Source organism: Arvicola amphibius, chromosome 8 (genome assembly GCF_903992535.2).
Source record: "Arvicola amphibius chromosome 8, mArvAmp1.2, whole genome shotgun sequence".
NCBI classification, from domain to species: Eukaryota; Metazoa; Chordata; class Mammalia; order Rodentia; family Cricetidae; genus Arvicola; species Arvicola amphibius.
In genome coordinates, this window is record NC_052054.1 from 52,904,930 (window position 1) to 52,928,085 (window position 23,156).

The 23,156-nt window shown below is 52.7% G+C and overlaps 3 protein-coding genes across 3 annotated transcripts in view; 2 read left to right on the plus strand and 1 right to left on the minus strand.

The window, feature by feature from the left end:
- The first annotated feature begins 1,685 nt into the window (after positions 1 to 1,685).
- Positions 1,686 to 12,721, plus strand: Mical1 (microtubule associated monooxygenase, calponin and LIM domain containing 1). The gene is made up of 24 exons (XM_038339187.1): positions 1,686 to 1,867; positions 3,365 to 3,665; positions 3,760 to 3,967; positions 4,271 to 4,375; positions 4,691 to 4,795; positions 4,914 to 5,069; positions 5,603 to 5,703; positions 6,385 to 6,642; positions 6,866 to 6,981; positions 7,175 to 7,301; positions 7,498 to 7,576; positions 8,072 to 8,216; positions 8,967 to 9,157; positions 9,281 to 9,369; positions 9,732 to 9,815; positions 9,932 to 10,088; positions 10,331 to 10,407; positions 10,602 to 10,878; positions 11,027 to 11,130; positions 11,375 to 11,488; positions 11,609 to 11,702; positions 11,871 to 11,970; positions 12,063 to 12,136; positions 12,449 to 12,721. The coding sequence occupies exons 2-24, from the start codon at positions 3,408 to 3,410 to the stop codon at positions 12,595 to 12,597; spliced, it is 3,168 nt and encodes a 1,055-aa protein (XP_038195115.1). The 5' UTR covers positions 1,686 to 1,867; positions 3,365 to 3,407; the 3' UTR covers positions 12,598 to 12,721.
- A 140-nt stretch (positions 12,722 to 12,861) lies between these two features.
- Smpd2 (sphingomyelin phosphodiesterase 2) lies at positions 12,862 to 15,956 on the minus strand. The gene is made up of 10 exons (XM_038339818.1): positions 15,602 to 15,956; positions 15,120 to 15,216; positions 14,936 to 15,012; positions 14,605 to 14,698; positions 14,407 to 14,496; positions 14,106 to 14,188; positions 13,873 to 14,005; positions 13,687 to 13,791; positions 13,356 to 13,509; positions 12,862 to 13,267 (listed from the first exon to the last, which is right to left on the minus strand). Exons 1-10 carry the CDS (start codon positions 15,649 to 15,651, stop codon positions 12,891 to 12,893), a joined length of 1,260 nt encoding a protein of 419 aa, XP_038195746.1. The 5' UTR covers positions 15,652 to 15,956; the 3' UTR covers positions 12,862 to 12,890.
- A 123-nt stretch (positions 15,957 to 16,079) lies between these two features.
- Positions 16,080 to 23,156, plus strand: part of Ppil6 (peptidylprolyl isomerase like 6) — a 28,168-nt gene continuing 21,091 nt past the window's right edge. Inside the window, exons 1-3 of the mRNA XM_038340844.1 lie at positions 16,080 to 16,232; positions 19,836 to 19,931; positions 22,240 to 22,428. Of these exons, the coding sequence (XP_038196772.1) occupies positions 16,080 to 16,232; positions 19,836 to 19,931; positions 22,240 to 22,428 (438 nt within the window). The remainder of the gene's footprint in view (positions 16,233 to 19,835; positions 19,932 to 22,239; positions 22,429 to 23,156) is intronic.

Consider the following 23,156-nt stretch of genomic DNA (forward strand, 5'->3'; position numbering starts at 1 on the left):
GGAATAAAAAGAACCCAGACCTGAAATGGGCTAAGGAAGGTGAGTCATTAAGATGTCACCATTAGAGGTGAGAAGATAGAGAGGTGGTGTCAGGGACTTCTAGTCACGCTTGGCCAGGTGCAGGGGTCTCATTCCACAAGCTCTGAGGCTCCAGAAAAACTAGAAGTCGGCAGGTGGTTAAGAGTCGAAGAACTTGTTCTATGATCTTTAAAAGACGGTTTTTACAGCTTGTTGTTCATAGAGTCACATAACCCTTTTCGACTTCCACTGACCGTCTCTGAGGGAAGCTGGGCCTTTGTAAACAGGACCCAGGAAGTGGCTGGCGTCCATCTGCTAATGAAAGGGAAAGGGATGATCCTAAAATCCGCCTGTCCATTTATAGGGCTCCTTTCAGAGCGTTTTTACATTGTGTGTTTAAGTGTGGGTGTGTCTGACGCTCTGCAAATGATGTCACACTCGAGAGCTAGAGTGGACCCGGCTCAGAAGCTTCCCTTGCTTCCTGAGTGTGGCCTGGCTGAATTGCCTGCCCCTCCTGGCAGAGAGTTGGCTTTTTCTCTCGGATTTTTCTCTCTCTTCTCTTCTTATCAGCTGCAGCTGAGAGTGCAAATGTTAAGGACTTGCTAGGTGTCCCATTGTCTCTGGATGAAATGTAAAATAAGAATAAATACAAACACAAAAAAGACAGCCACTGGACCTCGGCTCCTGTGGTCCCTGGATCTCAAGGAGAGGGATGTAGCCATCTCTTCCTAAGCTAGCACTGCACTTCTGGTGCAGTGATTTCACCTCCTCTTAATGCCAGACATGCATTAACAGTGGGAGGTTGGAATCCACAGAGGCCTGCCTATGTCTGATACCAGCTATGCCATTGGCTGTTGAATCTGTGCGGTCCTGAAGCCTCTGACCTTCACTTAAATAGATTTTGTCAGCACTCATTCAATAAATGAGAACTGCTGTTTTAGTAACTTTAACTAAAGCTGCTTGATTTTGGACAGTTCCTTTCCCCTTGGCTACTGTTTCATTATATACTAAATATTAAGAATTTGATTCCAAAGTTTCTCACATTGTCAGTTTCCTGAGTCTTCATTTTAGTGCTGAACCTTGAAGCTTTAGCCTCTCCCATTCTTAGTTGGTTGATCTACCCCTCCACCTCTCTCTCTCTTTTTCTCTCTCTCTCTCTCTCTCTCTCTCTCTCTCTCTCTCTCACACACACACACACACACACACACACACACACACACACACCACACCACACCCTTGTTCCCTTATTTTTGCGTACCAGGACTTTAAGCTTTGTCCTTAGCCTGAGCCTGGGAGTCGGCTGACCTGTCCCATGAGACAAGGACCCCGCAACTGGATCCTCAGTGGCTCCAGGACTGTGGATTTCTTGGTGGGAGAGGTGAAGAAAGCTCAGTCATCTGGCACCACTCTCGGACCCTGCAGCTTCAACAAACTTCTTGCGGGAGGCCTGCAGCTGCTCGGCCAGCTCTCGAAGTGGTTTACAGCTTAATACCACTGGGGCTCACTCGTCATGCTTGCTCACTCGGGGCCCTGATTTCCAAAGTCCCTGCCAGGCCAGACCGTTTGGAGGCCCCCAGCAGCCTCAGGAGTAAGCGGAGCCACGCCCTACAGCACCACCCTGCAGGCGTGGGCGGGGCCCAGGGCTGTCCCAAGAGGAGGACTGCGGGGTAATGAGGTGCGGATAAGCCTTCCGCTGCGCTCTGCCCTGGCGCTGCGGTTCAAACCCCTCGGAACTCTCCGGCTCCTGCCGCCAGACATCCCCTGCTTTCCCAGCGCCACCCCTTCCTTCGCCCTAGGCCTGGGACACCCTTCCGCCAGGAAGCGGCTCTTCAAGCCTCAGAACTGCCGGGTAAGTAAGTAGTCCAGAGGTGCCAGCAGTACTCCCTCAGAACCGCTGGGCTTGGGGTGAGGATGGGGGTGGGGAGCACTTCCGGGGAAATGGGCTGGTGCCGGCTAGGGAGCCACGCCTGGCTCGTTTGGCGGGTCCCGTGCCGGCCCTGCCCAGACCAGCCCCTTTTGTGCAGACTTTGCTGTCTAGAGTGCTGCGAGTTCCTCGCCCCCGATGCCCGAGGTCCAGCCAGCTAGCTCTCCATCCTTTAGAAGCTCCACCCATGGCACATCCTTTGTGCCGGTTTTCCAAGCTGGGTACCTCTTATTTCCTTTAGCAGAGGACTCTCCAACCCCCGAGACTCCCACTTCCAAGAGGGACTTCTGCCATATCTGAAGACCTATCCCCTCGTGTCCTAGGGAACTTCTGTCCTTTCTGAAGACCCTCTCTTGTCCTAGTGACAACCTTTGCCCCCTCCTGCCGCGCAGGCAATGGAGGGGCTGCCGGGGGCTGAGAGGTCGGCCCACAAGGGTCGAACGCCACTCTGACACGTAACCTACCTAGCCCCCTCCCCTACCGAGAGCAACCCATCCCCCATACTCTTCTCTTCCGGTCGCAGTGTGGAAAAAGCCCTCCTAGAGCTCTCCAGCTGCGTGTGGGCTGGAGGGAAGGAAAGGGATACAAAGAAAGGTCTTGTCTCTAGAGATTCCTAGGAGGGCGCACAGGAGCGCCCGTGGGAGTGAAGCTAGGGTCGATTAGCTGCGAGGGTCCTCGGGACGGACGAGCTCAGCTGTGGTCCCCGCTCCTTCCCGCAGCCCGTTGGAGCAGCGACAAGATCACAGGGGAAGTGTTTTGACCACAGTGAGTCAGAAGGTCTCGAGTCAAGACAGTCGCGACATTCTCAGGCCATTTGTGAGGACAGTTTGGTGGTGGAAAGTGGAAACAGACTGTTTGTTGCCCCTTGTCAGGAGGCAAGCGCGAGGAAAAGAACTTTGCCTTGGGTGAGAGGCACATCCCACAACCAGCGTGGCACTAAGTACGCCAAAGGGCGCTGTCTTACCGAGACTTCGGGTGCAATGGGCGTGTGCCTGTGAAGCAGCTGCAGTTGCGTTGCTGTTAGCCCTCGCGGGTCTACCAGACGGAAACCTCCACCCCACCCCACCCCCGGCAGAAACTCCCCCACGTCCTACTTTCAAGACCTAGGGAATGCCTACTACAATTCCTGCTCCTTGGGCCTCAGAGATCCTACACGGTGACTCCTGCGTGACTGGACAGGAGGTTCTCTTAGCGTCCTTGTGCCTTGTGTACCCAGGATTACTGAGCTTTCATTCCCAAATTTGGCGACTTTCACTGGATAAGAGATTGCTGCTGTCTCTGGGGCAGATCATAGCCTGGGAGTGGGCTGGGAGCATAGCCAATCAGAAGTGGACCCTGAGCTCCCTTGTGACCCTAGTCTGTTCTGCTGGCTCCTCCCCTTTTCTTTTCCCTCACTCCAGTCCCCTTCTCTTCTTTCCACAGCCTCTGGGGTTTGCCCAGCTGTTCCCCTTGTCAGGGGCCCTACATGGCTTCAACAGCCTCCACCAACCCAGCGCACGCCCACTTCGAGAGCTTTGTGCAGGCGCAGCTGTGCCAGGATGTACTGAGCAGCTTTCAGGCGCTCTGTGACGCCCTGGGACTGGAGTCTGGTGGGGGATTGCCCCAGTACCACAAGATCAAGGCCGAGCTCAACTACTGGAGTGCCAAGTCCCTGTGGACCAAGTTGGACAAGAGGGCAAGCCATTCGGTGTACCAGCAAGGCCAGGCCTGTGCCAACACCAAGGTAGATACCTAGAGTCTGGGGGAGGGTGTGAGTAGGAGGGGGAGTCGGAAGGAAAGAGGAAGCTGCACCTGCTCTCTCTCTTGTGTGTTTGCAGTGCCTGGTGGTAGGCGCTGGGCCTTGTGGGCTTCGAGCTGCTGTGGAACTGGCATTGCTGGGTGCCCGAGTAGTGCTTGTGGAAAAGCGCACCAAGTTCTCTCGGCACAATGTACTGCACCTCTGGCCCTTCACCATTCATGACCTCCGGGCGCTTGGGGCCAAGAAGTTCTATGGACGCTTCTGTACTGGCACCCTGGACCACATCAGTAAGAACTTTGAGTGGGTGTGCCTGGGTCTAGAGGCAGACCAGTGGGAGACTGCAGGGCCAGACAAGGGACAGAGTGAACAAGAGTCATTTTAGCTGGGTGGCCTTTAAGACCCAGATCTGACTTCTGCAAAATAGACAGTGTAAGCTGCTTGGTTTCTGAGCTGAGATGTTATCAGGTGTCTGCGGGGTTGTAGGGCCATAGATAGACACAGTGGTCTCCGAGACCTTCTCTAGCTCTGAGCAGGCACACACAGGAGCTAGGGAAGGCAGGAGTCTATTCCTAATGGCATCCCACTTTCAGGCATCCGACAGCTTCAGCTACTTCTCCTGAAGGTGGCGTTACTGCTGGGGGTGGAAATTCACTGGGGCATCACTTTCACCGGCCTCCAGCCCCCTCCCAGGAAGGGTAAGCACTTCTGTGCTCCCGGGAGCTCCTACCCGCCAAAGAGAGGTCCAGGTGGGAGTCAGCTGGCTGTCTTTCCTAGCAGCAAGACCTGGGCAACCCCAGCCGCAGACAGCGTGCAAATGGGAATAGCAGGATGGGAAAACTCGGCCTTTCCCAACTATCCTTAGCAGCAAAGACATGATCTGAAAGATAACCCTCCCTACTCTCCAGGCTGTGGGGTCCTTTACAAAACTGTTTTGTTTCTCTAGCCTGACCTGGGAGTGTAGGGGCCCTCTGATCTCTACACCTTTGTGGCTCTCATACTCTCTGTCCCAGGGAGTGGCTGGCATGCCCAGCTCCAGCCCAGTCCCCCAGCCCACCTGGCCAACTATGAATTTGATGTCCTCATCTCGGCTGCAGGGGGTAAATTCGTCCCTGAAGGTGAGTGATCCTTTTCCTCAAAAATAATAAATAAGGTTATAAGCAAGTATAAATACCAGCATCCTAGGCTCCTGTGAGCCTTCCTAGAAGCGTTAGCCCCACCTCCCCCTACCACTAGGCTTCACCATCCGAGAAATGCGTGGCAAACTGGCTATTGGCATCACGGTCAACTTTGTGAACGGGCGCACGGTGGAGGAGACACAGGTGCCAGAGATTAGTGGTGTAGCCCGGATCTACAACCAAAAATTCTTCCAGAGCCTGCTCAAAGCCACAGGTCAGGACCCACCCTCAAAGGCTTTCCCTGCTCTTGCCTACTTGAGGATGTTTCCCACCTGCCCTTAGTCCAAGGAACCCCACTCTTGTCCAACCTTATGGCCTCACCAGTAAAAGAGAAAGAACTGTCCTCCAGGGACCAAGCAGCTGCTCACTTGGCATGAACAATCCTGGAACTGTCTCTTAAGTGCCTGGGTATTTTGCTGTGTGCTCCGTCATGCTGGAGTATAGGAATGATTTAAGTTGAAAACGGGAGTGGCACGCAAGAGGACGCCATGTTTACTTTGGCTTCCAACTGCTACGCGACCAAGTGATAAAAGCCTCCCAGCTGTCACTCCACCTGACTTCCCCTCTTTGCTCCAAACTGCCAAGCCTCTTAGAGCAGGACAGATGGTTCTTGGTGCCATCAGATCTGTGTGTAGGACATCCACTGCAGCCTAAGCTGTGACTTCAGCTCTGAGGTCAGCCCTGGATTGGGTGTTTGGAGAGGTATTCTCTGCAAACTCACCCCCTGGTCTCCGCTTTGTACCGCAGGGATTGATCTGGAGAACATCGTGTACTACAAGGATGACACTCACTACTTTGTGATGACAGCCAAGAAGCAGTGCCTGCTGCGGCTGGGGGTGCTGCTCCAGGTAGGACCTGGCCCCAGGGAGGAGGAGGCTAGGCGGGACACAGTCTACCCCATCCTCTCCTGCCTCTGCCTCTGTCCGGCGGTAACTCTACCTTGACATGCTCTTGCTCCCTGCATGTGTGTGGCAGTAAGAATCCTACTCTGGGCTGAATTTATTTGTGAGCTCCAGGACAGAAGGATGTTGTCTCTTTTCCTCTGGCTGGGTGTTAATTCCCAGGGCTTAGAATGATACCTGATGAGTGGTTGAGCGCCTATTGTGTACGGACTGAATAGATGAAATAGATGCCTTCTGTGTACTAAGTACCACACTGAGAGCTCGCTTTGTGTTTTCTCGCCGGATTCGCACAAGTTCTTTGAAAGTTGTGTGCTGTTTGTAAATGCTGTGCAAACCAAGGCTTCGGTGATTTCAGGACGAAGTCTATGACAGCAATGATGTTGGGCTTCCTGGTAGAGCAGGGCTCGGGACCCTCAACAGCAGCGAGAACGTTGAGGAAGGAACTTGAATACGACAGGCAGGCTACTGGCGTTCTCTGCCCAACTGAGCTTTCGATTGCTGTGTAGTCTAGGCAGCCTCAGCATGTGCATCTTCTATGCTGTGGGTCAGTCCCCTGTAAAGTGGCATGGAGCTGAGCCTGCCCCTCTGCTCTCAGGAGTCTCAGGTTCTGATCTCTTGGCTGTGTAGGACTTGCCGGACACTGATCAGCTGCTGGGCAGTGCCAACGTGGTACCCGAGGCTCTGCAGCGCTTTGCCAGGGCAGCTGCTGATTTTGCCACACATGGCAAGCTTGGGAACCTGGAGTTTGCTCGGGATGCACGCGGGCGGCCTGATGTGGCCGCCTTTGACTTCACCAGCATGATGCGGGCGGAGAGCGCTGCGCGTGTGCAAGAAAAGCATGGCGCCCGCCTGCTGCTGGGACTGGTGGGGGACTGTCTGGTGGAGGTGAGCATTTCAGGGGGTCTAGGGGTCCCATGGTTGGGGAAGAAGCGCTTATGGGAGAGTAGAAAGTCTGCTTGGTTTGGGGAGGAGCTTAGGGGCTACTTGGTGGAGATGAAAGCTGTCTGGGGTAGAAAAGGGACATCCCCCCAAACCTTGGAGATCCTTGAGCTTGGGACATAGCCATTGGATTCTCATTGAGTTGTTTCCTATTCCTCCTACCCTGCAGCCCTTCTGGCCTCTGGGCACTGGAGTGGCCCGAGGCTTCTTGGCAGCCTTCGACGCAGCCTGGATGGTGAAGCGGTGGGCAGCGGGTGCCAAGCCCCTAGAGGTGTTGGCTGAACGGTGAGGCCTGAGTTTCGAGACTACTGCAGGCAGGGCAGACATGATCTGGGACAAGGCTCAGGAAGAGGGGGCAGGAGATACTCTCGGAATGGATGGAGGCATGGGACTATGAGAAAGACCTGGCAGTTCCCGAGGGGCAAGTGCTGACAGCTTCCCTCGTGTTTGTGCTACTACCTTCCGCCGCCACCCCTAGTGAGAGCTTGTACCAGCTTCTGTCACAAACGTCCCCAGAGAATATGCATCGAAATGTAGCCCAGTATGGGTTGGACCCTGCCACCCGATACCCCAACCTGAACCTCCGGGCTGTAACCCCCAATCAGGTCAGACTCTGCATCCTGCCTTCCCACCCATCTTCCCAAACCAACTCCTTTCCCCATGTCAGGCCTTCCCTACTCAGTTGCTGTCCCAGGGTGCGGGTGTGTGTGGGGGGGTCAGTCTCACCATAGTCAGGCTCCTCCCCTTGGGCTGAAGGGGCAGGTGGTCATCTGCCTTGGAACTGAGGAGAAGCTGCCTTAGGTGCAAGACCTGTATGACGTGGTGGACAAGGAGCATGTGCAGAAGAACGACAAGCCGGATGGGGGGAAGGTGACCACAGGTGAGCAGGCCTGCCCCTGGGTCGCAAGGCAGTCAGCATGCTACAGGGTCAGGACGGAGCCCTGCACTGGAAAGCGTGTTTTGTGGATGCTTTGGGGCTCAGTGGGGGATGGTGTGGTGTGGAGGGGCTGCAGAGATGGGCAGCAGCTGTGTGCCAGTAGGGATGCAGCTCAGTAGTTTCCACCGCCATGGCGCCAGTGGTGCTGAGCAGCCACAGCTGGGCAGTGCTGTTCCAGCTGTTCCGCCCACGGCTTCCAACCAGCAGTGGGTATAAGCCCGAGCCACCTGTCCTTTGAGCCTGAGTTCTGTTTCCTCTCTGGCTTTTACGTGGCTACAGTGATCATTCTTTATTTGATGCCCAACTGTATGTCAAGAAGGGAGTTTTAAATAGAATGGGGAAGGAGGAGGTTCTGCTCGGTTTGAGTCGGACAGTCCGGCTCTTACACGCCCAGCAGCAGGTGTTGGCCTTGGGTACAGCGCGGCTCTGCTCTCCTAGGGTCAGCGGGCACTGAGGAGCTCCTGCACTGGTGTCAGGAGCAGACAGCTGGGTTTCCTGGAGTCCACGTCACCGACTTTTCTTCCTCGTGGACCGACGGACGGGCTCTGTGTGCCCTGGTGCACCGCCTACAGCCTGGCCTGCTGTGAGTCGTGCCTCTCTCCTGTGTCCAGCCCTCCCCCATACTGCATAGTAAGAAGATGCTGTGTGGGAGTTGGCAGCCCAGTGAGTCCCAGCTGTGCCTGTCACTTCACCTCCCAGAGGTGGTATTCCAGCCTGGCAGAGGCAGTAGAATCCACTACATCCAGAGAGAAAAGTCAGAAGCCATGGAAGACTGGGATGGAGGGCAGTGGTAGGGCATGCTTGCTTAGCATGAGTGAACTCCGGTTCAATCCAAAACACGCACGCATGCGCACTAGGTGTGATGACAAGCAATTATAATCAAAGCGCTTAGAAGCAGAAGCAGGCAGATCATCTTAGCCACACGGTACCAGTCTAGACCTGCCAGAACCCCCCCACTCACCTTCCCAAATCAACTCCCTTCCCTAAGCCTGTTCATCCCTGCTGCTCCTGGTGGTCCATCCTACCACAGGGGGGCTCCTCCCTATGGGGTAAGGGGCTGAGTAGTCAGTTTCTTTGAGACAAAGAGGGGCTGCCTTAAGTATGTGTATACAACATGTGGCCTAGGAGCCTGTGCTCCTAGGAACAGGAACAGGGTGGGGGGAAACTACACAAAAAAAATGGCATGGTGTACATAACCACCAAGAAAGCTGTTTTTGTGCCCTCACCTCCCTTAGCTAGTTCTCACCTCCTGCTGCTCCTAGCTTCCCTCCCTACCCCCCTCAGCAGAGCCAGGTTTGGGTCTCTCATTGGCCTCTCATCCGATGTTCCACAGGGAACCCTCAGAGCTGCAGGGCATGGGCGCTCTAGAAGCCACTGCCTGGGCACTGAAGGTGGCAGAACACGGGCTGGGCATCACCCCAGTGCTGTCTGCGCAGGCAGTAGTAGCAGGCAGTGACCCGCTGGGCCTCATTGCCTACCTCAGCCACTTCCACGGTGCCTTCAAGAACATGCCCCACAGCTTAGGTGAGTTAGGGTAAGTGGGCAGGACATCAAGGGAGCAGGAGGGAAGGGCTCGTGGAAGGGCCCGCCGAGGTGGAGGGCGGGGCTATCAAGGTAGCAGTGCTGATAGCTGGACTCTGCTGGCAGGCCCTGTCAACCAGGCTTCTTCTGGGACCTCCAGTGCTATACTTTTCCTTGGCAAACTCCAGAGGACCCTACAACGGACCCGGGCCAAGGTGAGGATTCTAAGCAGGGTTGAGGCTGGAGAAGGGGTACCCAGGGAGGTTCCAGGAACGGTAGAGAATACATTCTAAATGAGGGGAGGTGAGAGCTGGGCTCATGTTCTGTTCACAGCTGTAGGGACTGTCATAGGACCACAGGGAGGGAGCTAGTGACAAGAAGCTTCCTTTGCAGGTGACTGCAGACATAGAAAAGGCCGATACTCTGTTCTGTCCTGTTTCCTGTGACTTGCCCTCCATTGTTGGTCCTACAGTCCATGTCCCTGTCTCGCTGTCTGGTCTTACTCCCTTCTGTTCCAGCCTTTCTGTCTGTACACATCCACTCCCCTGCTCACGCTACCCGGGCATTCCCTCCTTAGGGAGAGGCTGAGACTTCAAGTACTGAGGGGTCCCCTGTCTTTGAGCCCAGTGTACCCCCAGCACTGCCATCCAAACCCAAGGAGGTAAGATCTGGAGCCCTGTCTGCAAACCTCAGAGAGTGGGGGAGGGCTACGGAGAAGGAAGGCCTTGGCGCTTGGCTCTGGGTGCAGCTGATCCCTTATCCTGGGGCTCTCTTCAGGCTGGAGCAGAGGATCTTTGTGAACTCTGTGGGAAGCACCTCTACATACTGGAGCGCTTCTGTGTGGATGGCCACTTCTTCCACCGGGGCTGCTTCCGCTGCCATACCTGTGAGGCCACGTTGTGGCCAGGCGGCTATGGGCAATATCCAGGAGATGGTAGGTGGGCCTGGGAGATGCTACAGGGACTTCAAACTTGATGCATTTTTCAGGACAAGGAGCTTGGGGTCAGCGAAGGGGGAGGGGAGGGCTGGACAATAGGTAGGAACAGTTTCTCAACTCCCTCCGAAGCTTTAGGTGTGGAGTCCTAAGAAATCCACTGCAAGCCAGTCTTGCAGCCTCCGCCTTCTTTCTGAGTACCTGGCAGCGGGCTGATGTCTGGTCTCTTCTACCCTTCCCAGGACATTTCTACTGTCTCCAGCACCTGCCCCAGGAGGACCAAATAGAGGCTGACAGCAGTGAAAGTCCAGAGGACCAGGTTAAAACAAATAAACAAAACAGTCCGTCTGTGTAATGGGATATGGGAAAAGGCTGGTCTCCCCAGATCAGTAGTAGACTTTGTTGGCAGTAAATGGATACTGTCCTCCACTGAAGGACACATCTACCCAGCGCACTGCCTGACAATGTCCACTAGATGGGGCCCACGGCCTGACCATATGGTGGCTTTTCCAGGAGCTCCCTACACCAGATGACAACAGCGCTCAGCCAGACTCCTCACCTCCTGTACCTCCTGTCGAGAGGCTCAGCCCTGTCCCAAGCCCCAGCCAGCCTACCCGACGGCTAATCCGCCTCTCCAGCTTTGAACGCCTGCGGCTGTCCTCCTTGAACATCATCCCTGACCCAGTAACAGAGCCTCCACCCAAGCCCCCACGAAGCTGCTCGGCCTTGGCCCGCCAGGCTCTGGAGGGCAGCTTTGTGGGCTGGGGTGTGCCAGTCCAAGCGCTCCAAGGTAAGTGTGCTCCCTACAGATGTGCTCATCTGGGAGGCTGTGGGGAGGAGGGGTACGAGAATTTCTGCCGTGGGAATTCTGGGAAATAGAAACACAGGCCACTGGACTCCCAAGCCCTATCTCCCTCTCCTCCATACACTTCCTCAAGCCATGGAGAAGGCAGAAGAAAGTCCGTTTTCCAATGAGGAGGAGGAAGAGGAGGAAGAGGAGGAGGAAGAGGAAGAAGTACCTTTGGAGCCAGACTTAGAGCAGGTGAGTGGCAGGAAGCCAGCTGTCTACTCTGTTGAGCCAGGAAGCATCTGCCAGGTATTTTCCATCCCTCTCCATAGAGGCGCCAAAAGCCTGCATCCTCCTGGCATGTCTTCTAAGCCCGTCTGACTGACTTGTCTCTAAGTGTCTTATTTGCTTATTTCCATCCCAATGTTCCACCCGCCCAGTTGCCTCCATTCCTAGCCAGGGTCGGGCCTTACTACTGACGGGCCTAACCCTCCCACAGACTCTGCAGACCTTTGCTAAGAACTCAGGCGCTATGACTAAGTACCCAACGTGGTATCGGACCCTCATGCGGCGTGCTAAAGAGGAGGAGATGAAGAGGTTTTGTAAGGCCCAGGTGAGCCCCAGAGCCCCAGGCATCGCGAGAGCTTGGGTGGAATCAGAGTTGTCTGAGTGCAGACTGTCTCCAGTGCTCTGTTCTGGAGCAATCCAGGGCGTCCTGTCCTAAAATCCGCAGGCTGTCCAGCGAAGACTAAATGAGATTGAGGCTGCTCTGAGGGAGCTGGAGACCGAAGGCATGAAGGTGGAGCTGGCTTTGAGAAGGCAGAGCAGTGAGTAGAGAGGGGACAGTGAGAGCCGGTCCCATGTCTGTCTGGCTCCGGGCAGCATGTTCGGCCCTCAGCAGTAAGTTCAGCCGGAGGCTGTGCCACACGGCTGACACCCAGAACAGCCTATTTCCCCTGGATCCTGTCACCTCCATTCCTTTTCTTTCCTATCAGGCTCTCCAGAAGAGGAGAAGAAACTCTGGGTAGAGCAGCTGCTACAGCTCATCAAGGAGAGAAATAACCTAGTGACGGAAGAGGCTGAACTCATGATCACGTGAGGCCAAGGGGTGGTGGCGTCTGGGAGCCAGGTCCTGTCCCTGTGCGGACCCTGCTTAGCTGTGCTTCTGCACTCTCTGGTCTCTGCAGGGTCCAGGAGCTCGAGCTGGAGGAGAAGCAGTGGCAGCTGGACCAGGAGTTGCGAGGCTACATGAACCGGGAAGGTCTGTAGGCTATCTCATGACCTTGGACACTGACCAAGTAACAGTCCTCTGGCCTCTGGCCTGTGGAGACAATTCAGGAGGAAGCCAAAGGCCTCCAGTCTCCCCCCCAGTCAGGGCTACGAAACTGGCTTTTGTGTAGTACTTCCTTCCCCGCTGGTGCCAACGAACACTAGGAAACCACCACCAGGCAAACCTAACTTTAATCTCAACAAACGCAGCCTGGAATGTAGAAACCAGGCTAAGTTAGCTTGATCGTCTCTTCAGGCTCCCTGCCTAGGTCGCTGTTCTCTAAGCCTCCTCTTCTCCCTCCAGAAACCCTGAAGACAGAGGCCGATCGTCAGTCTGAGGACCAGGTCCTGAGGAAGCTGTTGGATGTAGTGAACCAGCGGGATGCCCTTATCCGCTTTCAGGAGGAACGAAGGCTCAGAGAGATGGCTTCAGAGACAGGGGCCCAGTGCTAGAAGGTGGTTAGCCACATGCCTGCTTCCCTGCCCTGTAAGAAAGACATCATCCAAGGGCAGTGCCTCTGCCATCTGGACTGCCTCGCCTGGGGCTTCGTTTAAAATAAAAGCATTATGGCCATGAGCGGTGTTTCTTTATGTTCCGGTAGGAGACAGGAATGTGCTAGGAAGGCAGGTAATGAGCCAATGCCCTGACGTCCACATGGTGACAAGCCCGCTGACCCTCAGTTCCCATCACTGCCTGCACAAGGAACAAGGCAGAGCCACGAGGGTGTGTCAAGCTTTATTGTTCTTCAGCTCTGTCCACCTCCTGCTACCAGCAGTGGGGCTAGGTGAGGCTCTGAGCCATGGTCCTGGGTCTCCCTTTCCCTTCTCAGAACATGGTGAAGCTCAGCCTGGACCCGGCACAAGCCTTTGACCTCCTGCATGTGGAAGATGTAGACTGTGCCTGCTCCCAGCACCAGCCCCACACTGGGTGTCCAGAGCAGTATGGCCATTTCCCTGGCCCCTTCTCCTAGAGTCAGGATACACAGCAACAACAAGAGGAATAGCCCACAGACAGTCACATAGCCAGCGAGTTCCGCCCACCAGTGAGCTTGCTTAACACCTAGCTCCAGCTCCGTCCACACGTCCCTTAGCACACTGGTCAGTGCTGAACTTTCAGGGGGTCCTAGAACAAGGAAGAACAGTAGGGCAGGGTCAGAATGGAGGCTGGGGTTGCCTTGAAGTAAAAGGAGGCAAGGGGAAAGCTGACTTACCATGGGTAGGACAGGGGTCTTCCTGAGGGGGGCTGTGCTTCACATACAAAGTGGCCATGAGGGCCTCATGATCAGAGAGGGGGGTGCTATTGTTGGGGTCACAGCCTGTAGTGGTTTTCAGAGTCTTACAGTAGATGTAGCACCCAGAGACTGCCTAGGAAGAGCAAGGACAGAGAGAAGCGTAAGCTCTCCAGAGAACCGGGTACCAGAATCCCTTCCCCAGCCATCGGTGGCCCAAGACTCCATCAGCTGAACTACGGAGCACCGGAGCACCGTGGGCTGGTGACAAAGGAGAAGAACAGAAAAAGGCATGCTGGGGTAAGGGCCTGACCTTGTAAAGCACATAGTCAATGCGGATGCCAAGTGGGAACGGTCCCAGGTCCTGCTGGCTGACGTAGCAGTTTGTGGGTACCATGGTACAGCCGGCGTCAGAGCCCTAGGCAAACAGGTGGGTAGGACACTGTGAGGCAGGAGGTTGAAACAAGCGTGGTGGAGACAATCAGACAGGGCCTCTCACCTTAAAGTCCTGAGTCTCCACATAGGCATCACGAAGCCCTGTCCACTCCTTCAGCAGGCAGCAGCCCAGGTCTTTGGGGTGCATGTTGAGGTCCCCACACAACAGAACCACATCTGCACTCTTGGAGGTGTGGCTACGGGAGGGAGTAGAGCCATGAGGAGGAAAGCATTACTCTGCCACCCTTCAACCCAAGTCCCCACCGCACTTCCCCCATCAAGCCCAGGCTCACACACTGGATGAACTGGGCCAGTTCCCAAGCTTGGGCCACCCGGTGTGCTAGGTAGATGTCCTTCTGCCGACTGTACTCAGCATGGAGCTAAAGTGGAAGAGGTGAGATTACAGGTAAGGTTAAGGCCCTGGAGGTTGTCTAGATCAGCCCTGCATCTGTCACTGGGCAGAGCTGAACACAGAACAGGTGACCCTTGCCCCGCTGCCACCCTCTGAGGCCCTGTCTCACCCCAGGCAACAGAGCTAGTGGCATCTCTTCTCCACCACAGCCTGGCCCAGAACCTACAGCTGGCTGGCTTCACTCACATGGGTCACATAGGCATTGAGCACCATTCCGTTCAGATGGAGCACCAGCAGCCCCACAGCCTTCCCGCAGAACCAATCTCCATGACAGACCTGCAGGCCAAAGACAGAGACACTCAGCACTGCCACCTTCCTTCTTCCTAAGGCCCTGGGAGGGCGGCACCTAGCTTGTGTTATCGGAGGTAGCGGGGAGACCCTTACCATGTAGGGGTAGCCATTGAGAGTGTAGACATGCTGGAGAATTTCCTGGATCGGGTGTCTGGAGAACACACAGAGGCCACTGCCGATGAGCCCACTGAAAGGCAAGTCTTGCTTAGCAACTGGAAAAACAAGGAGGGAGATACCCAGCCCTCTTCCGCCCCTTGTCTCCCAGCTCTGATCAGCAACTTTTCTCTCTTCTGCTAAGATCAGCCCCAGAACAAAGCTTAGGATGCAGGGACAGCCCAAGAGGAAGAGGGTAAAGGGTGCAAGCAAGAATACGGGAGAGCGAAGAGCTTCCTGGTCTAACAGGCCCCAGCCACAGACGGTTTACCTTCTGAAGTAGTGTGCATCTGGGTAGGTGAGCGATAGCTTTTGCCTTAGGTACTGGAAGTCCTGCTCACTCCACACCTGAGGACAAAGGTGAGGATGCTTGCTTGGACTTCATCCCAGAGAGAAAGAGGTCCCCAGCGCCCCCTGCTGCCCTTCTCCCAGCCTGGCCTGCCTTACAACCTCACCTCCTCCAGGAGAGCCAGGTCGAAGCTTTCCAAGTTCAGAAAGTCGGCCAAGCGCTTCATGCGGTCGGCCCTATGCTTGCTCAAGTAGGGGATGTCCCTAAAAAAGAAGAGCCAGGGGTCCGGAGAGATGGTTCAGCGGTTAAGAGCACACTGGCTGCTCTTCCAAGGTACATGGATTCAATTTCTGGCACCAACATGACAGTTCACAACTGTCTGTAACATCCAGTAGCACAGACATACATGCACGCAAAAATACCAATGCACATCAAATAAAAATAAATAAATTTTCTTAAAAAGAGAGAGAGAAGGGCCAGGCTCGGGGAGATGACTGCTGCCACCACCGGAGCGGCTCTGGGTGATGTGGACTTTGGATCGAGAAAGACAGGGTCAAGGCTGAAGAAGCCCAGTTTCTTTCCTAAGCATTTGAGGGTAAGGACAGTAAGGTTGCCCAGAGGCCACAGCCCTCGCCTGGGCGCACTTACCAGCAGTTGAGGTTAAAAACCCTCAGCCGGAGAGAGAAGTTGGGCTTCATGGCTGGGGTGCTTCGGGCCACCGGCGGCGAGGCTGACGGAGCACACAGGTGGCCGGCCCTGTCCCGTGCTGCACAGTCCCTCGAACGCGAGCTGGGGGCGACTCCCGCGTTACCGGGACAACAGGACGTCCGCCAACCCGGAAAGGAGGTCGAAAGCAAATTCCGGGCGGGCTGCGCGAGACTGCCGGCAGTCCTGGGAGGGTACCGTGGGGACCGCTCCAAGCAGTTCGGTCCCTCGGCGGGTTCCAGGCACCGCGGCCTACGGGTTCCTGGCTCGGCCCTGGCCCCAGCAACAGGCTCAAAGTTGATGCAAGGCCCCGCCTACGCCAGCCGCTCAGGCCCGCCCCTTGCGGGCGTTGGGGGCGGAGCCACGCGGTTGCCGTGGCGACTCGCAGTGTTTGTGCTCCCGGCTGCGGGCTAGCGCGGCCATGGCCACTTCGCAGCCGCAGCCGCAGCCGCAGCCGTGCCGGCCGAAGCGCTCAGCTTGTCGCACTCCATTGCTGCCGGAGTCGCCGTTGCAGGTGAAGGTGGTGGGGCTCTTCAAAAGCTCCAGCTTTCAGATGTCGAAGACCATTGCTGAGGTAACTCTTACCTCCCAGTCTCTACAAGCACGGCAGCCCCTTGCCTCGGTCCCGCCAGCGCTGGCGGGCCGTGGTCTACCTTCAGGGTGGGTGAGTGTGTGGGTGTGTAGGGGACAAAGGCAGGTCGCGGAGAGAACCGCAAGGGCGAAAAGGTAATTTCCGCGCAGCGATGCATCGAGATGCTAGTCCACGTGAAGTTTTGACTGAATTACGGATTTACAAAATTCAAGGTTACAGAAAAGTATTACCGCATAACTAGCTGACTTTAAAAAAAAAACCAACAAAACAAAAGAAAAAACCACCTCTTTGTAATTTGGGGTGATTTCATTCTGGAAGGTTCTTTTTCTTTATAATTTCTATAGGTGTTTCTGCATTCTAACAGAGAGGAATACTTCTCGGATTCTTAAGATGGCCCAGAAGTGCTTTGAAGAATCCATGTGTCTTTTAAAACTCGTAGAGTGACATAAAACACTTGAAGAAAAACAAACAAATCTAGCCTGGTCAGTCACGCTGCAGCACATCCGCCACCTGAAAGCAGGAGAAACGTGGGAGAACGATGGTGAAACACGCACCGCTCGGCCCCACGACCTACCACACACTCTGCTCTGCCCCGCGACCTACCCACAGGCACCGCTCTGCCCAGCGACCTACCCACACGCACCGCACTGCTCGGTGACCTATACACACACACCGCTCTGCCCCACACCTACCCACACGCACCGCTCTGCCCCGCGACCTATCTACAGGCACCACTCTGCCCCGCACCTAGTCAAAGGCACCGCTTTGCCCCGCACCTACCCACACGCACCGCTCTGCCCCGTACCTACCCACACCCACTGCTCTGCTCCACCACCTACCACACACCGCTCTGCCCCGCGACCTACCCACAGGCACCGCTCTGCCCCGCCACCTACCATTTGTGCTTGTTTTTCCAGATTGCCCAGATGGTTGCAAGGGCAGCCAAGTAGAATTCACCTTCAGAAACTGCCTCTTGCTTGCTCCAGCGCCCACTGTTTGGGACGTGTAGGAGGGAGAATAGAGGTTTCTTGGTTCCGTTTGTTTCGTTTTTATTGTTGTTTTGAACCAGGGTTGTTTTATTGCTAAAGAGGTTGAGGGATACTTTTCTTTCTTAGTTGCTTCTCTTAGGGTGAATTATATTTGTTCCACATTGCAGGAAATGTATTTGCTTTTTATTTCCTTCCTGTGAAGTCCAATTAGTAAATATGTTAGGTGTTCTGAGACACAATCTCAGGTTTACCCTGTGAAAGCAGTGTGCTTGATAAGAGGTAAGAGGCCCATCCTCCTGGCACTCAGTAGGCCAAGACAGGAAGACAGAGCTGCAGGTCAGCCTGGGCTACACAACAAAGCAGAGCGGCAGCCGCAAGTAGTGTGTTCCGATGAGATTTTATTGTCGATGCTGTGTTGGACTTACATATGATTTTGATGTAATGCAAAATATGGTTCATCTTTTGATTGTCTTTCGATCATCAAAAGAGGTGAAAATTATTCTTAGCTGTCAGTTCTTTCAAAACCTTACAGGAGGGGCTGGAGAGATGGCTCAGAGGTTAAGAGCATTGCCTGTTCTTCCAAAGGTCCTGAGTTCAATTCCCAGCAACCACATGGTGGCTCACAATCATCTGTAATGAGGTCTGGTCCCTCTTCTGGCCTGCGGTCATACACTCAGACAGAATGTTGTATACATTAAAAAAAAAAACAACAAAAAAAAAACACCTTGGGGCTGGAGAGATGGCTCAGCGGTTAAGAGCATTGCCTGCTCTTCCAAAGGTCCTGAGTTCAAGTCCCAGGAACCACAGGGTGGCTCACAGCCATCTGTAATGGGCTCTGGTGCCCTCTTCTGGCCTGCAGGCAAACACACAGACAGAATGTTGTATACAAAAAAAAAAAAAAAAAAACAAAAAACAAAAAAAAAACCACCTTCCAGGAGTCGAAATCTGATATAGATAGTACCAACTCAAGAAAACAATGTCTTTACTTTTCTGATAATGTAATTTTCCCAAGGTTTTGCCTCTTGGGACTATATTCAAATATGAAAATGTATCAACATAAATTCAGTTAGTTCTAGCATAATCAAGGATATTTGATTATAATCCCAATATATTTATAAGTAATCCCAGATGCCTGACTAATAGACAGATTTAGATTTGCACAAAATAAGGATAAACATTAGCATATATTTTAATTTGGATGTGGTCCACTCTACAACAAATGCTGTTATTATGAGCAAACATAAAAACTACGGATCTTATTACTTTTTCTAGACAGTTCTTCACTTAGAAACAGTGGTCATCCTGTGGGATTGCCTGAAACCGAGTGAATGCAGACTGTGGAACTGAGAAATAGTGCTCTTGTTTATTGCCATCTTGCCCCGTCCCAGAGTATGAAACACTCTCGCCACACCCGATAGAACGCGCCCCCTGTGCTCTTCTAGACCACAGCAGGGCCTCCAAGCATCATCCTTAGCGACAGAGGTTTGGTTCCCGGCACCCGTCTGTCAGCTCCAGGAAATCCAGCAGCCTCTTCTGGTCTCCAGGAACATCCCCAATCCCATGAACGTTGACTGCCTCCTGACCCAGCCCCAGCACACACACACACACACACACACACACACACACACACACACCTTTTAGAAGTCGCTTTTAAAGAGTAATTTTCTCTGATTCATGCACATGAAAAAGGTTTGGCTAAAGCACACTCAATACTAACGCTTATCTAGAAGCCGACGCTTACTGAACATTTGCCTCTCCTTTTCCCGAGTGGCACAATCGCAACAGAGGCCTTTTGGTCATTCTCCTTACATCAGTCAATTAAGACAATAATATTTATAATTTCTTTGCTACAAATCAAGTACCTGAAATTTAGCAATTTAATTTAGGGGAAAAGTCCTAAAAGAATATAAGAGGTTCCCACAACCATTGGTATAAACTCATTTATTGAGTTATGTGTCAATGGCCCACCATATACCAGATGTGGTAGTAATATAAAAAGACTAGGACATACCCTGCCCTCTCGTTCCCTAGAGGTAAGGGACAAACCAGACAGGGTCAGAATGACTTGGCAGGGCCCCCTGAGAACAAGCCAAGGTATCTCAGTGGGGCAGGGTGGCCTGTGCGTGCTGTATGAGACTGTCTGAAGAGCCCATAAAATCTAGAGAAATGACTTTGACTTTCTAGAGAGAATCGAGGAGCTGTGACGATGGCACAGGGAATAGAATGCCAGCTGTGCATGTGGGCCTCAGTTCAGAGCCCTGGGCCCCGTGTGAAGCCAAGCTCAGCCGGTGACTCCTGTAGCCCTAAGACTGGCAGGAAGAGGCCAGTGGGTCTCGGGAACTCCCCAGCCAGTCAGCATGGCTGAGATAGCTCCAAGTTTAACAAATAAGAAAAGGAGAAAGGGGAGACCTCTGTTCCCCGCATGTTCATTCATGGCTGTGTGTGCTGCCTACTCCCATACGTGAATGTGCGGCTAGTGCGCCCTGCCTGGTTCCCCCATGTGCGTGTGTGGCTAGTGTGCCCTGACCCACCCCACCCCCAGATAAATGAGTAAATACATAAGTGAGAACCTAAACTATTCTATCTTGTAACCTAGACTCTGAAATATAAGTACCCATCCAGATTTGAAGATCCTGTGATAGTTCCTCTTCAAGAATTTGCTTGGGATCAGTATCTACAGGAGAAAAAGAGGGTAAGGGATACACCAGCATGGGCGAGACCGACAAGTCCACTTCCGTGGGAAGTATTTGTGCAGTTTGGGGAAAATGACAAACTCCCACTATCATTTGTTCTCTTTACTATGTACTTTCCCTAGTTATTTTACTCATCTTCCTAGACTTTCCTAAACGATAAGATATTTACATCTTGGAGCTGGCATTTGAGAGAGATGGGTTTTAAACTGCTGGAGACGCCAGCTAGCCCTGATGGCCACCCTTCTTTCTTATGTGTTGCTTGCACTTCCTGTGACACCCTGGCACTCAGCTAATGGTGGCCTGACCCTTAACCTGGAAAGTGTGGGTGTGTGTTTCACAAAGGCAACTATGTTGCTTGGAGCTGTTGTCTGAGGACGTCTCCTGGCAGTGGCTACCCTCCTATGAGCAGCTTGTTCTACTGGAAGCTTTGTCCTCCACATTTCTCCTCGAACCCAGGGCTGCCCTGTCGGGGGATGGCAGATAACGTTACATTGTGGTAGTGTTAGCTGGAGTCTACAGTGAGAAGGAGGCTGCGGTGGCATCCTGACTCAGCCATATGTCATATGACGAAGTCATAGCAAACACTTAGGTATGGTGCTTAAGTATGGAGGACACTATTCTAGGATGCCGGGTAAGAAGGGAGGGAGACATTCAGCTCCTGCTACAGCTAGGAGTAACCAATGGTCCTGGTTTTCTTGGGATACAGGAATTTCAATGTTAAACTAAAGCAATTTCCCCTTCTTGCTATAGGTTTGGGTCTTGCAAAACACAACACCAGTCAATCTAAACACTCCAGGGGCTGCCCAGCCTTTATCAGTGATTCACCACTGAACACGAACAAGTGCTCTGGAAGCAGGTTTTGAGACGGGCACAGAAAGCAAGGTGGAGGATATTAAAGCTTTCCAGAGGAGCGGGCAATACGGCTCGCTGACAATATGGCTCACTGGCAAGTTGAAGGCAAATTGTTGCCCAAACTAGTATTTCTCCAATGCAGTCTTAAGACCAGCAGACTGATGGGAGCAGGAGGCACAGATGGGGGCACTTTTATGTCCTATATTGAGAGGGCACATCCTTACTTCACGTTGCAGAGTGGAATCTGTGTACACGCATCTCAGCAAGCAGTATTGCCACCTGCTTGTCTGTTAATTCATCCTAGATGCTGCCTAGAGAGTACCCAGATCTCCCCAATGAAGGGTGACGATAACGAGGGATAAGTGTGGAGGGGACATGGAGGGGAGCACCAATACCATGAACCTCAGAGTCAGGCTTGAAGGAAGGAGCAGGACTGAACTTGGAACGGCAGCCTTTTTCATTGTAAGACTGAAGACAACAACAGCAGGCAGATGAGGAGCTGACCCTGTCTTACAGGTGCTTGTCTGAATGAAGCACAGCTTAAAGATTCAATTCTTGTCCCCCCCGCTTATTGGGGCTTGTGATGACAAGAAGCACAAAGCCCAGTATTCTGGTTACAGGACCAGAATTTCGCTGGCTACCACTAGAAATGCAGACTCTCCATCCGGTCCAACCCCCCAGCACAAGTCAGATTCTACTAAGACTTGCAAATAGCTGCTCCAAGTCACCCAAGGTTTGCCAGGGTTGGTACTAGAAAATAACAGGCCGTATCTTCTCTGGGGTTCATGTTGTTCAGGCCACGCTGGGGATCTAGGAAGCTGGTGGCAGCATTACAATGATGAAAACACTAATATACTTCATCTTAAGTGGCTTAGGTTTAAAGTGTCGGGGAAGGTGAGTTTTCTTGTCTCTGATCAGATGTAGAAACTCCCGTTGGCCCTCATGAGGCATTTCCTAAAGAAATTCTCCTCTATCCAGAATAATCACTGTCTCATGCTTGGGTTCCATAGCTTTATTGCACACATGCATGCACAGCACCCACACCTCAGTTCTCTACATTGAAAAGCATACCTTACCCAGGCCCGCTTCCAAGAATGCACACAGAAAAGTGTGCCTCATAAACGGAGACAGAGACTGCATGGAATTCACAAGTGAACGGAACAGGTGCACCATGTAGATATTATTATTACCTATTTTCACCTACCTATGACAGTAATAGTTTAAAGACTTTTTTCTAACTTATTCTCTATTCTTTATTATGTTAAGAGTTTCAAATGTGTTAAATTCTTTTTCACAGCAGAATTCTGAAAGATGGTTTTTTTTTTTAAAAAAAATATTTTAAAAGCATTAATCCTGCAGTTGGCAAATCAGGCTGTAGGGTTCACGGCAAGCTGTGGCTTGTGGTTTCAGCAACTTTTGTTTTTCTGTCATTATCCCCACCCCTATTTCCTGTAGGAACTGAAGGGTGAAACCTGGGTATATTCCTCCTATGTGATGTGTTTTGTTAATGATCAACTGCTGGGTAACGCATTTGACCTGAAGAAGTGGGCCCAGAAGGTGTGGGATGTGGTTGATGTCCGACCCTCTGCACTGTATGAAGCACTAACTTTGGATTATTCCACCAAGTTCTTAAAAGACACCAAGGCAAGTTACACAGGTTTTTAATAGGATTTTTCATCATTTGTGTTAACTCAGCATTCATTGTTGATGTATTCACAAAGGAGATAGATACACCAGGAGATTAAGATATAAGCCCCCAGTGACCTTATTAAAAGCAGTTGCAAAGGATTATAGTTCGGGGTTTGGCTGGGCAATGAGTTAGGCAGATGTGTGTCACAGCAGACTGTGTTTCTCCTCCCCTTTCCTTTTTTCTTTTTTAAAAATATTTTATTTATTTATTTACTTATTATGTATACAGTGTTTTGCGTGTATGCTTGTATGCCAGAAAGGGTACCAGATCTCATTACAGATGGTTGTGAGCCATCATGTGGTTTCTGGGAATTGAACTCAGGACCTTTGGAAGAACAGCAAGTGCTCCTAACCTCTGAGCCATCTCTCCAGCCCATCTCCTCCCCTTTCAAGATGTATGTGCATGCATTCCTTCTATTAGAACGTAAACACCTTTTGATATGCACCTGTAGTCCTAGCTTCTCAGGAGGCTGAGGCAGGAAGATTGTTTGTACCCTTAATTCTAAGGCCAATCTGGACGACATAGCAAGACCTTGTCTCAGAGCAAAGCAGGAACTAGTGGATATCATGCATGGGGAGGGCACGTGTACCACAGCAGGCTGTGGAGTTGTTTCTCTCCTTTGCTGTTATGTGGGTTCTGGGGACTGAACTTGGGCCATGAGACTTGTGTAGTAAATGAGGGA

Bases quoted from the DNA above. Each gene is read 5' to 3' on its own strand.
- Smpd2 (XM_038339818.1), bottom strand. From the start codon at position 15,651: ATGAAGCCCAACTTCTCTCTCCGGCTGAGGGTTTTTAACCTCAACTGC. The intron at 15,013-15,119 runs GTGAGGTTGTAA...CTTTGTCCTCAG, and splicing joins ACCTGGCTCTCCTGGAGGAG to GTGTGGAGTGAGCAGGACTT. The intron at 13,268-13,355 runs GTAAGTCAGCTT...TCCTTGTTCTAG, and splicing joins AGACCCCTGTCCTACCCATG to GACCCCCTGAAAGTTCAGCA.
- Mical1 (XM_038339187.1), top strand. From the start codon at position 3,408: ATGGCTTCAACAGCCTCCACCAACCCAGCGCACGCCCACTTCGAGAGC. The intron at 9,370-9,731 runs GTGAGGATTCTA...TTCCCTCCTTAG, and splicing joins TACAACGGACCCGGGCCAAG to GGAGAGGCTGAGACTTCAAG. The intron at 11,703-11,870 runs GTGAGTAGAGAG...CTTTCCTATCAG, and splicing joins GGCTTTGAGAAGGCAGAGCA to GCTCTCCAGAAGAGGAGAAG.